At 57.3% G+C, this 15,744-nt stretch overlaps 1 protein-coding gene across 24 annotated transcripts in view; it reads left to right on the plus strand.

Moving 5' to 3' along the window:
• The first annotated feature begins 1,380 nt into the window (after window positions 1–1,380).
• LOC105471502 (paired box 6) overlaps window positions 1,381–15,744 on the plus strand; it is a 29,264-nt gene continuing 14,900 nt past the window's right edge. For 4 of the 24 annotated variants that reach the window (XM_071074918.1, XM_071074925.1, XM_071074916.1 and 1 more), the window contains exons 1-3: window positions 8,241–8,534; window positions 12,398–12,474; window positions 12,856–12,916. In XM_071074918.1, coding sequence (XP_070931019.1) covers window positions 12,907–12,916 — 10 coding nt within the window. In that variant the 5' untranslated portion in view covers window positions 8,241–8,534; window positions 12,398–12,474; window positions 12,856–12,906. The other 20 variants (XM_011723987.3, XM_011723992.3, XM_071074926.1 and 17 more) reach the window with 15 other exon arrangements.

The following is a 15,744-nucleotide window of genomic DNA, read 5'->3' on the forward strand; positions in this document are numbered from 1 at the left end:
TCAAGTCTGGCTAGGAGCTATCCGGGCTAAGAGGAGTGGGCAGACGGTCTGCCTGGAGCTGCCTCTTGGCCGGTTGCGAGGCCCCGCACCTGTCCAGGTGTGCCAGGGGCGGGAGCGGGAATCGCTAGACCTACGCCTCGGCACCATCTGTGCTCGGCTCTCCCTTAGTCGCAGCCCGATCAAGACGCGCAGAGACTGGCCCTAGAACCCTCCTCCTGTCCAGGCGTCCCCCTCCCTACTTCTACACACACACTCCTGGGTCCCCCCGGGCTGGGTCTCCCGCGAGCTGCCTAAAGGTAATTCCACGCCCCGCCCCTTCTCCTCCTGCAAACTCCTCAAGAGACCCCTGCCCCTCTGGGCCCGACCTCTGTCGCTTTCAAATTGGAGAGCCGGATGGAAGCACAGTGGAAGGAGTTGAGAAGCCTCCTGCTTTGAGGGATGGGGGACGGGAATGAAAACGTGGGCCTAAATCTCCATTCCAAGATAACCAGGCCTAGCTCCGCTAAGCCATCTCGCAGTCCACGGAAGGTGTGAGGGAAAAACAGGCACAGACCAACAAGTCAGTGTCCTGCAGACCCCGCCCCAATTTCTGTGAGTCTTATCTTCAGAATCTGGGATTTTCCTATTTTCCTCCTCTAAGTCACAAAGTCAACAGTTAATTCAAAGTCAAAGATAAATACAATCTCCTGCATTTTCTATGTGGTTGGAGCCTTTCAGCCAGGGGGCAAGGGAAGCCCGGGCAGGCCCCCTTTAGGGCTTCCCTCTCTTGAGAACCCAGCAGGCCTGGAGAGACCTTTGGCCTAGCCCTGAAAAAGGGGTCGCTGGTCCTCTTCCCGGAGCGCCCGTCTGTGCCCAGCTAGTGACTTGCGGGCTCGAGGGCCAGGTTGGGGGTACTCATCGAGCCTCGAACTCCTCCTAAAAATGATTGCTGCCAAAAGTGCCTCTCAATCCCGGCGCGGCCTTCAGGTCTCTCCGATGAAGTGATTCCCTTGGGATCGGAGGGGGGGACAGGTTGGTTACCCAGAGAAGCAGCTGGCCAGCCTAGGGGCACAGATCTTGGGGCCCTCGTGCCCGACGGTGCGGAGGAGCGCACTCGGCAAGACTGGTTTCCTGGGGATCAACTCTGCGCCCTACAGGAGGGCGGGCCAGGCCGGGCCGGGCCGGGCCGGGCTAGGGCAGTCACAGGCCGGGCCAAGGAAGGCCAGAGCAGGGGTTGGAGCCGGCCGGACCCTGGGTGGGGAGGAGTAGGCTCCCGCCCGGCAGGAAAGCCAGTCTGCGCAGAGCTGTGCCCAACTCTAGCTGCCATGACGTCACGCGGACCCGGCAGCCAATGAGGACGGCGCTGGCGTGGATATTAAGGAAAGTTAGCGCCTGCCTGAGCACCCTCTTTTCTTATCATTGACATTTAAACTCTGGGGCAGGTCCTCGCGTAGAACGCGGCTGTCAGATCTGCCACTTCCCCTGCCGAGCGGCGGTGAGAAGTGTGGGAACCGGCGCTGCCAGGCTCACCTGCCTCCCCGCCCTCCGCTCCCAGGTAACCGCCCGGGCTCCGGCCCGGGCCGGGCTCGGGGCCCGCGGCGCCTCTCCGCTGCCCGCGACTGGTGTCCCCAAATCAAAGCCCGCCCCAAGTGGCCCCGGGGCTTGATTTTTGCTTTTAAAAGGAGGCATACAAAGATGGAAGGGAGTTACTGAGGGAGGGATAGGAAGGGGGGTGGAGGAGGGACTTGTCTTTGCGGAGTGTGCTCTTCGGCAAAAGTAGCAAAATGTTCCACTCCCAAGAGTGGACTTCCAGTCCGGCCCTGAGCTGGGAGTAGGGGGCGGGAGTCTACTGCTGCTGTCTGCTAAAGCCACTCGCGACCGCGAAAAATGCAGGAGGTGGGGACGCACTTTGCATCTAGACCTCCTCTGCGTCGCAGTTCACGACATTCACGCTTGGGAAAGTCCGTACCCGCGCCTGGAGCGCTTAGAGACACTCCGTCGCGGGTCGGGCGAGGTACAGCAGAAGTTTCCCGCGGTTGCAAAGTGTAGATGGCTGGACCGCAACAAAGTCTAGAGATGAGGTTCGTTTCTCAGAAAGACGCGGAGTACGAAAGAATGCGGCCCACAGAGCTGAGCAGCGCGTAAAGCCCCAGCGTGTGATTTGAGCTTCACTTCGGAAGACCTAATAATTAGCGATTCTCACTGAGCTAGAACGCGGGCTCGGGTTACTGAGGGCGCTGCGCTGGCTGCCTAGGCGGGAAGCGCGCGGGCGCCATGGGAGCCGGGCCGCCAAACCCGGGAAAGAGCAGCGCCCACCACCCTGCGGCCCCTGGAGGGCCGGAGCCGGGGGCCGGAAGTGTCCCCGAAGTAGGTCAGGGAAGGGAAGACACAAACTTAGACTAACTCGTGGTTCAGCCGGGCGAAAGTCCTGAGAGCCCAGCCCTAAAAGCGGCTGGAGACGCCCAGGCCGGCTTAGGCGGGGCACCGGAGAACCCCGCCCGGGAGTTTGGGGCGGCCTCTGGGCCAGGCCCCGGCTAGCCCCCAACCCCCCACCCCCACTCGCGCTCCTGCGCCCTCTTTCTAGGTCTTCTGGTAGCACCTTCGGAGCTCAGTCACCTGTGACAGGTGTTTGGGACCGCCGCCCGACTCCGAGCGGTGGCCGCCCCCTGCTCACCTCACCTGGAAACGGGGGACGAGCGCAGTGGCCGTCCGGCCGCGCGCCTTACCTGGCCGGGATCCTCTCTTCCGCGGGTTCCTCTCCCTGGAGCTGGGCGGCGAGCAGGTTGCCCGCTTCGCAGTGGGAAGTGGACCTTCTCCTCCAGTCATAAATCAAACCCAGCCATCCTCGGGCCTCCTCCCTCATTAGAGATGTTTATTGGAGATTGTGTTTATTCGGCTGTCACGGCGAGAAAACGCGGTGACATAATTACCTCTGACCAGAGTCCTCGCCCCGCGCCCAGGGCGAGCCGAAGACCTCTGTCGCTTTCTCATGCCGGTGCCCTTCGTGATCGGAGGGCGCCCGTGATAGGCTTGTCTTTTTTTCCTCAGACCCTCTCACAGAATTTGGTTGATTGGAATTACTATTCAGATTTCCCCAGGGCCCGGAGTTTATTTTAGAACTGGAAAGGAAAACCGAAGGCAACCCAACGCCCCTCCGGGGCAGAAGGGGGCAGCGCGCGCGAGGCGGAAGGAGAGTCACTCTCGCTGCACAAACTTTCCTGCGGGTCGCGCCGCGCGTGCAGGGTCTGGACACCACTCGGCGCCAGAGCCGGGCCTGAGGAGCGGGGTCTGGCGGGGAAGGAGGGCTGCCAGCCTGGGTGGTGTCATTTGTTGCTTCATTTTTCATTCCCTTTCCTCTCGTGAGGAATCAGAGGCATCCGGGCCGCGGGCTGAGGATTCTTAAATTCTCCCCTGCCGCACTCGGCCGAGCCAACCCGCAGTTCCTGTCCGCCCCTCTGTCCCCCGGCAGCGGTTTTCCCCGCTAGCCAGGTTTGGAAGTCACCCTCTGTGAGACTGGGCTAGGGTTAGGAAGTGATGAAAAGCGCCGAATTGTTTTCTAATTGAAAATACTTTTTTTTTTTTTGAGATAGCGTTGACAAATATATGGGATCCCGGCTTTTTTGATCCCTGGCTGCGGCCTCTGTTCTCCTGTCGCTAATAAAACTCGCATTGAGCCCCTTAGTGCCTTGATTAACAGGCAGATTAACTCTTACTGGGGTTGGGAACAGCTTGTCCTAATCAATGTCATTTTAAAAGCCCGTCAGGATGCGCTTAGCTCCGGTTCCCTGGCTGCTCCAGCGAGCCAGCCATGACATTTGCTCCCTCCTCCTCCCCAGCCTCAAATCCCCCAGTAAAGCTCCCAGTTCCCGCCTGCCTGGTCCCAGGTCCACAACGGGACAAATCGCAGGACCGGGTCGTTGGCCTTTAGAACGGGCAGCGGTTTAGAGAGGGGATATCCAAGGAGAAGGGACTGAGGTGGCCTTGGCTTGCTTGCTTTTCCTTTGAAGCTGAACTCTTGCTTCTTGGGGGCAGAGGTCACAGGGAAAAGAGAGATGAGGGGGATCGTCTCAGGGTGATGAAATGGAAAGCAAACTTTCCTAGGAACCCTATTTGCAAAAATCGGAGAGTGCCGCTGATTCCAATTGTTCTACAGGTCAGGAATTTTAAACCTAGCTCCTATCTGGACAACAGCATGGAGGGACTGGGAGGCAAAGCCTTGGGAGTCTAGCCCGCTGGGCTGCTAGGAATCCCTTTGGTGGGAGACTCCACTGGACAATGTTATTTTAAAGGTATTTCGGGGGTGGGCAGGGAGAAGACAGAGACAGAGAGAGAGAGAGAAAGAGAGAGAGACAGTGAGAGAGAGACAGTGAGAGAGAGAGAGAGAGAGAGAGAGAGAGAGAGAGAGAGAGAGAGACTGGCCTCCCAGAGTGAATGGAAGAGGACTGAGGACGGAACCCAGGGAGCCCCTAGCACTGGCCATTTGGCAGGAGGCAAGGAAGGGCGAGGGCACAGCGGCTTCCACCGTAGCTGAGCAGTGGCCACAGCCTGGAGGCGCCACGGGGCGTCTCTGAGATCTTCTTGGATTTTCTAGGCTCTGGGATCAGTGAAGCTGCCGGGTTAGCGGGAACCGGCAGGTTGCTGGAGAAAGGAGAGGGACAAAGGCCTGGAAGCGGGGGAGGCACCTGGGACTTGGCGGCCAGGGTGGGAGCCTTTGCTTTTAGTGCTCACTGGACCCGTTTGCCAGCTCCGCGGACCAGGGATCCCACCTTCCCAGGGTCTGCAAAGAGAGAGACGTTTGGGGCACTACAAAGTGACGCAGGTGTCTGCCAAGACTTTCCTCCTCCAAAGAAATGCCAGTCTTCACCCTTTCCAGCGCGCCGGCGCTGCGCCTCTGCTTGGCCGGGGAAAGAGAGAGTTCGGAGGTGTCAGAACTCCGGATGGGAGACTCTTGGTTCTGAAGCTGGGAGCTGGAGGCATATCCCCCCAGAAGTGGGCACTTCTTTGCCTCCCCGAAGGTCTGATGGGGTGGGCACAGGGGAATGCCAGAGACCAGTGCGGGTGAGATGCTTGCCTGACCTTATGTTGACGCATCAATACTGGGTAGAAGCTCTGGGCAGGCTCTGGCGAGCCACAGTACCCCAGCGGGACTCCCTCCACGCAGACAGCCCCTCTACCGGGTGGGAAGACCCCGGCGGCCCCCGCAGGAACGCACCCTTCGGCCTGAGAGGTCCTCCCTCTGGCCACAGGGGGCGGAGGGTGGGGTGGGGGTTACAGGGGCATGTGGAGAGGCGGGGAAAGGCGAGACAGTACCTAAAGCTCAATCCCCTCCGCCCACCGCGCCTTGGAGGACAGCAAGTGGGCCTCCGGTGAGTTGGTAGCCGCAATTAAAATGGCGACCTGCGAGTTGTCTCGGTTTTGTACACACCTCTGGCGACCGCGTCCGCACCTCAATCTCGACCCCCACACCCCCAGGCCGCGTCACCCCCGGAGCGGGTACTTGGCAGAAGGAGTGAGGCTACCCACGAAGCAGAACAGCACCCCCACCCTTCTTGAGACCAGTCCAGAGAGAACCAGGAAATCTCGCTCTCAACCCTCTCTCCTTAAACTTTGAAAACTCGGCCTCTTTCTGGGGTTGAGCTCCCCTCCCCAAATATTGACACATGGGAAGCGGCCAAGTCCTTTTTGTTTTTTGTTTGTGCGGAGGAGTTTCCAGGAGTCTTTCCCCGAGCCCCCTTCCCCACCCAATGACGTCAGTGGCATTCACTCCTCGCTCCTTGCCTTTTCTGATTTTTTGTTAAAACTTTTCTCCGCAGAGAAGGGTGGGAGAAGGAGCTGATTCAAAGAGCCAGTGCCCTGGGGGGAAATAGCAACAAGATTACGGCTGCTTCTTTCCGAGGCAAAGCTTAAGAAGGTGCTAATCCACTCGGTCGCTAATTGAGAGGTTGTAAAAATGATACTCGCCTCCAGTTCGGACAGAATCACTGCCCCCACCCCTCCCCCCAAGTCCCTCGCTCTTGCACAGCGGACTTGAGTCTTGAGTCCAAGCCTCTTTAATGCTCGCTTGAAACGTAAAAGGAGAGAGAAAGAGAAGACCGACTTTCGCTGGTCTGGGACTCAGGGCCGCGGCCCCACTTCCCGGCATCCTCCGAAAGTCGCGCTCCTGCGAAATGAAACCTCGCACAGGAGGCCGCGGACCTGTACACCCGGCGCCACCTCCTTCGCCTCTGACCCGGGTTTCCTCCCCGCGCTGCGAGCTTCTGGGCCGCGGGAAGGGTTAGAGCCGGCAGCCCTCCCCGGCCTGGGGAGGGGAGAGGGTTGTGAGACCCTAACTCTGACTAGGGCCTGGGAGGCCTCTGCTTCCCGCCCTACCCGGGCTCCTTGGTCGCGGCGCTGCTGGGTCCAGGGCAGGAACGAGAGGGTGAGGCCCACACGTGGCCCGGCGGCCCAGGGCGGCTTGCAGCGTCCTCACTGTCCCGGCTCCCAGGTGCTGCGGCGACGCGGCCTGTCAGCAGCGAGTTCAGGACGCGCAGATTTTATTGATGGGCTTTGACTTTCAGCACTTTCCCTAAGTCAAGAAGAGTCTAGCGTACCCTGCGGCGGCTTCATTTCAGCCTCCCTGCCTCAGCTCTCCAGCCCCATTCCCCCTTGCCCGGTCCTGGAGTGTGTACTGCAGCCGGCTCCATGGCCCGAAGCTGCCGAGAGAGCTCCGGACAGTGCAGGACCAGGCATTCGCTCGCTCTCCTGTCACCTTAACTGCAGGCTCCGAGGGGCGCCTTTGGAGTGTACTGAGGTGTGTCCTAATCGTGCGGCATTCAACAAATGGACTTCTGGTGTGTGGTCAGAAGAGAAAAGCCATTTACTTACTTTCCTCCCCGGTTTTCTGGCAACAGCTGAAGGGGAGCTGCTTCCGTGGACTGCGCAGACCCAGGAGAGGGAGTCGTGGTGCGGAGACACACGCACCACACACAGATGACCGGTGGCACACACGCTGACATACCGACATCGCCGGTGGGACACACACACACACACACACACACACACACACAAACAGAGAGAGAGAGAGAGAGAGAGAGAGAGAGAGAGAGAGAGAGAAAGAAAGAATCTCTCCCAGCATTGGTCATCCGCCCCCCCACCCAGGCTTCCACTCCCCCTCCCCTCTCATCTCCCCTGGCTTCCCCTCCTCTCGGGCGCCGCGAAAAGCAGCCGCACTTAGTCAACAAATGGCACGTGGGAGAAGTTGGTGAGTGTTTGGTGAGGACTCTTCAGGGCTTTTCACAAGAACCCTCTGTACACAAAGTAAGTGGCGTGTTTACTTGGGCCTCTCCAGCCGGAGCTGTCCCTCCGCTCCGCTGCGCACCGCGGCTGCCGAAAGGAGAGAGAAGAAAGGGCCGGGGGAACGGGGTGGAGGATTGGACAGGCCCTGGAGGCTTGGGCTGGGGAGGCCGCTGGCCTCGTTTAGTTCTCGGCCAGGCAACCTCCTCTCGGCCTAGGCTTCACCGCGGCCTCCGCAGCTGGAATGGAGCTGCCAGGACCCAGTGACGCTCCCGCCTCTTTCTTCTTCTTCCAAGGGGCCAGGTGGGCTGGGGTGCGGGAGCCGCTGTGCTCTGCGTCTTGGGGCCCAGGCCGGGATGGGGTGGGGGCGGGCGGGGTCGGGGCGGCAGGCCACTCTGTCCTGGAGTTGGCAAGAAAGGACAGCGCAGAAACTTGCGCCCTCCGTGGGCTGGGAGTCTCGCGCCCAGCTTAGGGGGAGTCGGGGCGCGACCCCCAACCCAGAAGCCTTCACTTCATCGCTCAAGTTCGCGACAGCAGGGCGGGCCGCGCCGACTCTCGGCGTGCGCGGAGCGGGGAGATGCGGGCGAGCGCCAGAGCCCGGGCTCGGGGGCCCTGCGCCGGGGAGAGGAGTCGGGACCCACCGGCGGAGCCGAAAACAAGTGTATTCATATTCAAACAAACGGACCAATTGCACCAGGCGGGGAGAGAGAACATCCAATCGGCTGGCGCGAGGCCCCGGCGCTGCTTTGCATAAAGCAATATTTTGTGTGAGAGCGAGCGGTGCATTTGCATGTTGCGGAGTGATTAGTGGGTTTGAAAAGCGAACCGTGGCTCGGCCTCATTTCCCGCTCTGGTTCAGGCTCAGGAGGAAGTGTTTTGCTGGAGGATGATGACAGAGGTCAGGCTTCGCTAATGGGCCAGTGAGGAGCGGTGGAGGCGAGGCCGGGCGCCGGCACACACACATTAACACACTTGAGCCATCACCAATCAGCATAGGTGTGCTGGCTGCAGCCACTTCCCTCACCCACACTCTTTATCTCTCACTCTCCAGTCGCTGACAACCCATTTTATTGTCAATCTCTGTCTCCTTCCCAGGAATCTGAGAATTGCTCTCATACACCAACCCAGCAACATCCGTGGAGAAAACTCTCACCAGCAACTCCTTTAAAACACCGTCATTTCAAACCATTGTGGTCTTTAAGCAACAACAGCAGCACAAAAAAACCCAACCAAACAGAACTCTTGACAGGAACTGTGACAACCAGAGAGGATGCCTCATAAAGGTGAGTCCGCTTCTTTCTTCTCGCTTTATTTTTATTGCAATATTCAGACAGGTCTCCCCCTTCCTCCCCCCTTCCTTCCTCCCCTCTCGCCAGTCCCCTCCCCCACTGCTACGCCGGGAGAGTTGGGCCGGAGAAGTTTCCACGCAGGAGCCCAAACTTTCTACTTCCAGCGAAAGCCCGCGTCGGAGGGCGACTGCCGGCGAGCGGGAGCAGCGCAGGGCTCGGGGCGGGCGGCCAGCTCTGCCCCAGCGCCAGCTCCAGCGCCAGCGCCAGCGCGGGCTGAGCTCGCGGGAAGAAGGGAGACTCCAGGCGCGGCAGCAGCCGCGGCTCCCGGCCCCATCGTCGCCCAATGCTCCCGACCCGCGGGAAAAGACGAAGAGGCTCTGTGGTGTCCAAGGCCCTGGAACGGCCGCAGAGAGCAACCGCTACCGGCTGCTTTGTCCAGCCCGAGGCCCAGCGAGCGCGCAGAGAGCGGGCGCTCCGAGGAATCGCCGAGGGAACCGGCTTGCCGCGTCTCCGCCCTCCCGCCGACCCTCGGGCTTTGTGCCGCACTGGGCTCGGGCGCAGAAGAGTCAGCCTGCACTCCAGCGCCGAGGGGGCACCGCGCCCGCCACCAGCCGGAGCGGAGTCAGTCGGCAAGACAGCCGCACGCTGGAGGCAGAAGGAAGAGCGAGCTAGCGCGAGCCGGGAAGGAAGCCACCAGGCCAAGGCGGTGGGACGCGCGCTCCGAGGGAGCTCAGAGCCGAGCGGGAGGACTTGTCAGCTTCCATCCAGCCCCCGGGCTCTTGCCCCCAACTCCATTGGAGCGCGGAGCTCGGAACTTGAAAACTCTCTGCTCCCCAGGCTTCCCCAGACTCTCATCTCCCTCGCCCTGCGGAGGCTGGGGCTCTTCCCTGTCCTCCGGCCCCCTGCGCTTGGTGGGTATTTTTCCTTGTTTTCCTCTGATCCAGTCGCACCAGGTGTTGGGATTTCAGCAGGTTTTGAGGTGCAGAGGTGGTTTGCTCTTTTATTTGTTTTACTCCGAATCCTCTTATGTTTTTCTAGGTAAGGCCTTGAAAATAAATCTACGTGAAAGCATTGGCTTTCCCCCTCGTCTGATCACTTCCTCTCCCAGCTAATTAGTCGGAGTAATTTGAGAGCTTTCGATTCTAAGATCCCAGGAGGAAAAGTGTCTTTTCAAAGTTCATAAAGTTGTTGCCTCTTTCCTTGTGCAGATTTTCTCAGTCTCCCTGCGCCATAATAGCCCTGAATTTTAGCAAGTGTAATTGGGGGAAATGGAGTTGAATTTCAAGTGGAAATGCTTTCTTTTTCGAGTGCTAAAACCCGGCTCTTCATTCATGAGCGATTTCTAGAAAGTTTAAAAACAAAGTGAACGTGGTTTCTTTCTTCCTTCCTTTTTATTTTCCTTATACTCTCCCAAGCTCCTTAAGGCATTTTGGACGTTTAACTCGAACTTGGGAAGGGTTTGGTAGGGGCTGGGAGCAGAAAATGAAATGAAAGGCAAAGAGCTTGAAAGCCTGACGAGTTTACTGAAGAGAAATAATAGTTGTTGCCGTTGACATTACATTTTTTATAGCCAGTGACCTTTGCAAACGTCTGAAGGCAGTTTGATTAGTTGTTATCTTATTTGGCCCTAGAGAGTAAAACTTTGTCATCTTAATTGCTAATTCCTCTTTTGGCTGGGAGCGGGAAGACCAAGAGTGAGCTCTCCCCTTTACCCCAGTTAAAGAGTTTGGGGATGGAATTTGAGAATTAAGTAATTAAAATAACAACAGCATTTGAAAACTGAGGCTTGTGTTGGGGACAGAGAGGTGGGGGCAGTGGTCCAGCGGTCTCGTGGTCCAAGGCCGGGACGACTCCAAAATGTCTGGAGACGCCTTCGTTCAGAATGTGGGTCTATGGCCCCAGCGAGGCCGTACAGAGCCTCGGGCTGAGCTGGGGGGCTCAGGCTGCAGTTGGGGGTCTGCCCTCTCCGGTGCACAGGACTGCTTCCGGGTGTCGATGTGCCCCACTTCCCGGGTTGCCTCTGCACTTAGTGTTCAGGTTAACTTAAGTAATTAGATAGCTTCTTAGCGAGAGGGAAGGGGGAATGGAGCAGAACTGGAATTTGAAATACTACCACCTTCCCAGCTGCTTCGAAAACTAATCAACAAGGCCTGTCTGGGCTCAGCTACTGAATTTTTAAAAATGGTATCAAGAAGTTACCAGCCAGGATGGGGGCATTCTGTTGTGATTGTGTACAGCATGGGTTACAAAGTGGAGTTCAGGAAGTTTTACCCCTCCTAGGGGAATTCCATTCCCCATCTCCCCACCTGCTACTCCTTTGCAGCTTCAGGGTCCTGCATTGGGTGGGGTGGGGTATTCTGCGTTGGAGTTGGAGATTTTGCCTGTCCAGGGCATGGCTATGGGTGCGGGGACTGAGAGACAGGAAGGAAGCATTGGGGAACCAACCTAGATAAGGGTAACTAGTAGCTGTCTGCTGTGGCCAGTATTTACCCAATGCTGAGAAAAAGTCCTCATTTTCGGTTTATTTTTATGGATTTAAGCTATCTACCAAGTGGTTAAAAAGTAGACCAGGAATGGCCTTGTAGAGTAAAACGTGCTTCTTGAAATTCTTTGCTTGCAGGCAGGCAGATCAATAATCACCATAGGTAAAACAGAAAAAATAATGCATTTTTTAAAAAACGGAGAAATGATGCTGTGACTATTTTGTTATTTTACCTCTTTTTGGGGGGCAGACCTCTTGAATGGGCTCTTTATTGTAACTCTCTCTTCCCAATTGAGCTCCCCACGGTGCCGTTGTATCTTTTTACAGCCCCTAACAACTCACACCAGTAACACAATTACCTCCAGATATTTATAACAAGAAATTACTTTTCTATTTTCTCCACTCGCCCAAAAGCCTTTTTTCTTTGGGGGGGGGAAGGCAGGGAGGGGTTCGTACAGGACCAGCCTCCGGGACCCTGCACTGGGTCAGGGTTTATGAAGCTAGGAGTGTCCCTCAGTTCCCTTTGTGAGTTGGTGGGTTGTTGGTACGTTTGGTTGGAAGCTGTGTTGCTAGTTAGGGAGACTCGGTTTTGCTCCTTGGGTTCGAGGAAAGCTGGAGAATAGAAGCCATTGTTTGCCGTCTGTAGGCTTTGTCGACCATGCTCACCCCCTCCTGTTCGTACTTTTTAAAGCAGTGAGGCGAGGTAGGCAGGGTGTGTCACAGTACAGTAAAAGGGGTGAAGATCTAAACGTCAAAAGAGAAGTTAATCACAGTAAGTGAGGTTTGGGATAAAAAGTTAGGCTTGCCCCTTTCAAAGTCCCAGAAAGCTGGGAGGTAGATGGAGAGGGGGCCATTGGGAAGATTTTTTGGTGTAGGGAGAGGAGAGGAGGATAAAGGGGTAAGCAGAGTGTTGGGTTCTGGGGGTCTTGTGAAATTCCTTAAGGAAGGAGGGAGTATGGCCCTGCAGCTCTCCCAAACTGCTTCAGCCTATACTCTCTGGCACCAGGAAGTTCCAAGGTTCCCTTCCTCTGCTTTCCAAACTTCAGGTTCCTCTCCCCTCACACCCCCTCAACCTCAACTCTTGGCCTCTACTCCCTTTTCCTGGTTCTTAATATTTTTGCAAAGTGGGACCCCAACTTGTCAGATTTGCCAATTCTCCCAAGCCAGACCAGAGCAGCCTCTTTTAAAGGATGGAGACTTCTGTGGGAGATGCCGCTGAGAATGTGGGTGTAATGCTGGGACTTAGAGTTTGATGGCAGTTTGACTGAGCCCTAGATGCATGTGTTTTTCCTGAGAGTGGGACTCAGAGAGCCCATGGACCTATGCTGTTGAACCACAGCTTGATATACCTTTCTCTCCTTCTGTTTTGTCTTAGGGGGAAGACTTTAACTAGGGGCGCGCAGATGTGTGAGGCCTTTTATTGTGAGAGTGGACAGACATCCGAGATTTCAGGCAAGTTCTGTGGTGGCTGCTTTGGGCTCAAAACCCACAAACAGTCAAAACAAACTATTTCAGTATGCTTCTTCACTATAGATCCGATAGAACAAAAAATTCAAAATTGGGGCATCGGTTCTACTGATTAAAGGGTTAACTGCTAAAGAATGTAGGGGAAAGAGATTGGGGATATTCGAGTATTTTGTTTCAAGTCCCAAAGGGTAGCTTTTGCATGCACTGCAAGGCAGAGCTGGGTGACCCTCAGATTGCCCCAAGCGGTTGCGTAGATCAATTCCTAAGGAACGGAGATTCTCCTGTCCTAGCCCCAGGTCCACCTCGGTTGGAAGTTCAGGCCTACCTGATGCAGCTGCCCAGGGATTAACTCCTATTTTCTAACAGAGCCCCGTATTCGAGCCCCGTGGAATCCCGCGGCCCCCAGTCAGAGCCAGCATGCAGAACAGTAAGTGCCTCTGATTTTTCTGGGACTTTGGGCTCGGGGTGCGCGGACCCGAGGGTCAGGGGAGGACACAGGCTCGCGACGCCCGAGCTGGCCCGGCCACCGACTGACTGAGGCCCGGGGCCTGCGGCGGCTGCTCCCCACTCCGCGCCCGGCAGCCCAGGAGGGGAGGGCGTTTGCTTTGCTCTTCTCGATACTGAAGAAGCAGGGGCTGGGCCCTTAAGAACAGCCCGCCCGAGTTTTCGAAGCTGCGGTAGAGAAACCCCATCCCCCCCAAATCCTGTAACTCACACCCCCTCCCCGCCCCTGCCCGGGCTCTGACCCCGGAGAGAGGGGCTGGGCTGAGCAGGGCGGGGCGAAGGCTTCTTCTAGTTGCGCGAGAAGGAGGCCCCTTTGGGCTTAGCCAAGACTGAAAGTCTCCAACTCGGCGTGGTGGGGGGCTTCTCTCCCCTAGTCACTCTCAGGGCAGCTCCTCCCCTCCTTACCCCACCTATGGACCTAGAAGGGTTGGGAAGAGGAGCCCCCAGGCCTGCAGCAGGGTAGGGGTGGTAAACTCGCTGTTACAGGGCGCGGGAAGAGAGCGCGGTTTACTGGGTCTGGGAAGGAGGTGCCCAGGAACTGGAAAAGCCCTGCCCTGGCAACTGCAATTGCTTGGGTCCTGATAGTCCCAGGCCCAGAGCACCTTTGATACTTACGGCTCTTCTACTTCCCTGCTTTCCTCTGCCCAGACCCCCTGGGCCCCCACCCACCTTCCTGTTTAGTTGGTGGGTGCTGGTACGTGGCAGGGCTAGTCTAGAGCTCCGACCTGGGAGCCTGGAGGCCCAGCGAAACCAGGCCGGGTTTGAAGTTACGGTTGAGGCGTCAGGGCTCAACTGAACTCGGAGTGTGGAAAGGCCCAGGTCTTCTAGCAGCCTTCCCTGGCCGAACCACAAAGGCTTAAGAGGGTCCCCAGCACCTTATCCATCTGTTCTGGAAACGCCGGTCGCCCCCTGGTGCTTCCGGGGCTGGTAAGCGCGTAGCTGATGAAGGGGCACAAAGGTGGCGAGCTTTGCGGGGGTAGTTGTGCAGAACCTGCCGCACCCCAGGGCTTGGCCGGTAGGCTCCCTTTCGGCGGCTGGGCTCTCCCCTTGGAGCTCAGACTCCCCAACCGCAGGCTCGCTCTCGGGCGGGCCCCAGCCAGGGCTTGCAGCCCTGAGCGTTTGCCGCTGCGGCCCGGCTGGCAGGCCCCGAGGGGCGTGGGGTCGCGGGCCGGCCCGCAGGGCTTGTGCCGCTCGTTCCCGGGTGTGCGCGAGGCGCGGAGCGTCCAAATTGACACCATATGTTTTCCTATTAGTTGCTTCGCGGTCGAGTTCTAGGCGCATAATCATCGCCAGTGGGCGAGAGCGCCAGCCGTCCCTAGGGAAGGGACACAATGATTGAGGCTTAACCTCTGAAGGGGAATTTGGAGCTGCTCTTCCTCGCTGCCATTTCGATGCTGGGAGTGGCGCTCTGGCCCTGGCGTCTCCTGGGCGAGCACCCAGCGGCGATAGCTGCGGAGGTGGCGGGCACGTTGTTATTTTTTGAAATGGGTGAGGAGGAAGGTCTGGATGTAGGCTGCCTCACGCGCCCGCCTTGGCATTCGCAGACTGGGAATTGCTGTGTCTATGCGTGAAGTTTGGAAAGTCTTTCTCTGTCTCTTTCTGGGACAGCCTTTCTTTTTCCGGGAAGCTCCCTGTGCCTAGAGGTGGGGCTCCGTAGCTGGAGCGGTGAATGGAACTTGCGAGGCAAAGGAAGGCAATAAAAGGAAGTTAGGATAAACCGGAAACGTGGGCCAGGCCTTGCTCTGTTGGAGAAGCGGTGTCCCCGCAATGTCCCTGCTTGCGCTGGGCCCGGCCGGAGCCCAGATCCCCCAAACGCCTGTCACTTCTCATCGAGTTGAGGCTCCGGCCCCCCACCCCCACCCCGCCTCGGTGAGGGGCCCCCCCCTCAGCCCCAAGCCTTCGGCTACCCTGAAAACGCGGCTCCCCTCGAAGGGGAAACGAGTGCAGTTCAATCTCGTCTGAGTGATCTACAAATAGGGACGGAAAGGGTCGTTTTATCACGGTCCCGTTTGTCGTGACGATGCAATTTCCCGGAGCGGAGCACTGTCACAAAGTGACAAGGCTGCCACAAGCGCCCCGACTGATCTTTTCAATTAGCCTTCCATGCATGATCCGGAGCGACTTCCGCCTATTTCCAGAAATTAAGCTCAAACTTGACGTGCAGCTAGTTTTATTTTAAAGACAAATGTCAGAGAGGCTCATCATATTTTCCCCCCTCGTCTATATTTGGAGCTTATTTATTGCTAAGAAGCTCAGGCTCCTGGAGTCAATTTATCAGTAGGCTCCAAGGAGAAGAGAGGAGAGGAGAGGAGAGCTGAAAAGGGAGCCACGTCTTTTCCTAGGAGGGCTGCTCTCTAGAGTCGGGGCTGCAGGTTGGAGATTTTTAAGGAAGTGGAAATTGGCAATTGGCTTTATTTTGTGTGTCTGTGGTTTTGGGGGAGGGGGGCTACAAAGGGGCTAACTCCCTCTCCCTGTTCTCCAAGGTTGGACCACAGGGATGAGGTTGTGAGATACAAAGATAAAGGAGGGATGGGGAACACTATGACGTGGTCTTTTCTTTTTCGTTTCTGTTTTTGATTTTTGCTAATATCTATCCTTGGCTGAGGGGAGGGCGGAGTTCAGCGGCGGAAATAAAGCGAGCAGTGGCCGGTGCGAAACGACTCCCGGCTCTAAGCCTTACTTGCGGTGGCCGGACTTGTCTGTGGCTGAAGCAGAGCCGGGGCTCTGACTCTCACGTCTACACTGGAGGAG

Source organism: Macaca nemestrina, chromosome 12 (assembly GCF_043159975.1).
Source record: "Macaca nemestrina isolate mMacNem1 chromosome 12, mMacNem.hap1, whole genome shotgun sequence".
In the NCBI taxonomy this organism is placed as follows: domain Eukaryota; kingdom Metazoa; phylum Chordata; class Mammalia; order Primates; family Cercopithecidae; genus Macaca; species Macaca nemestrina.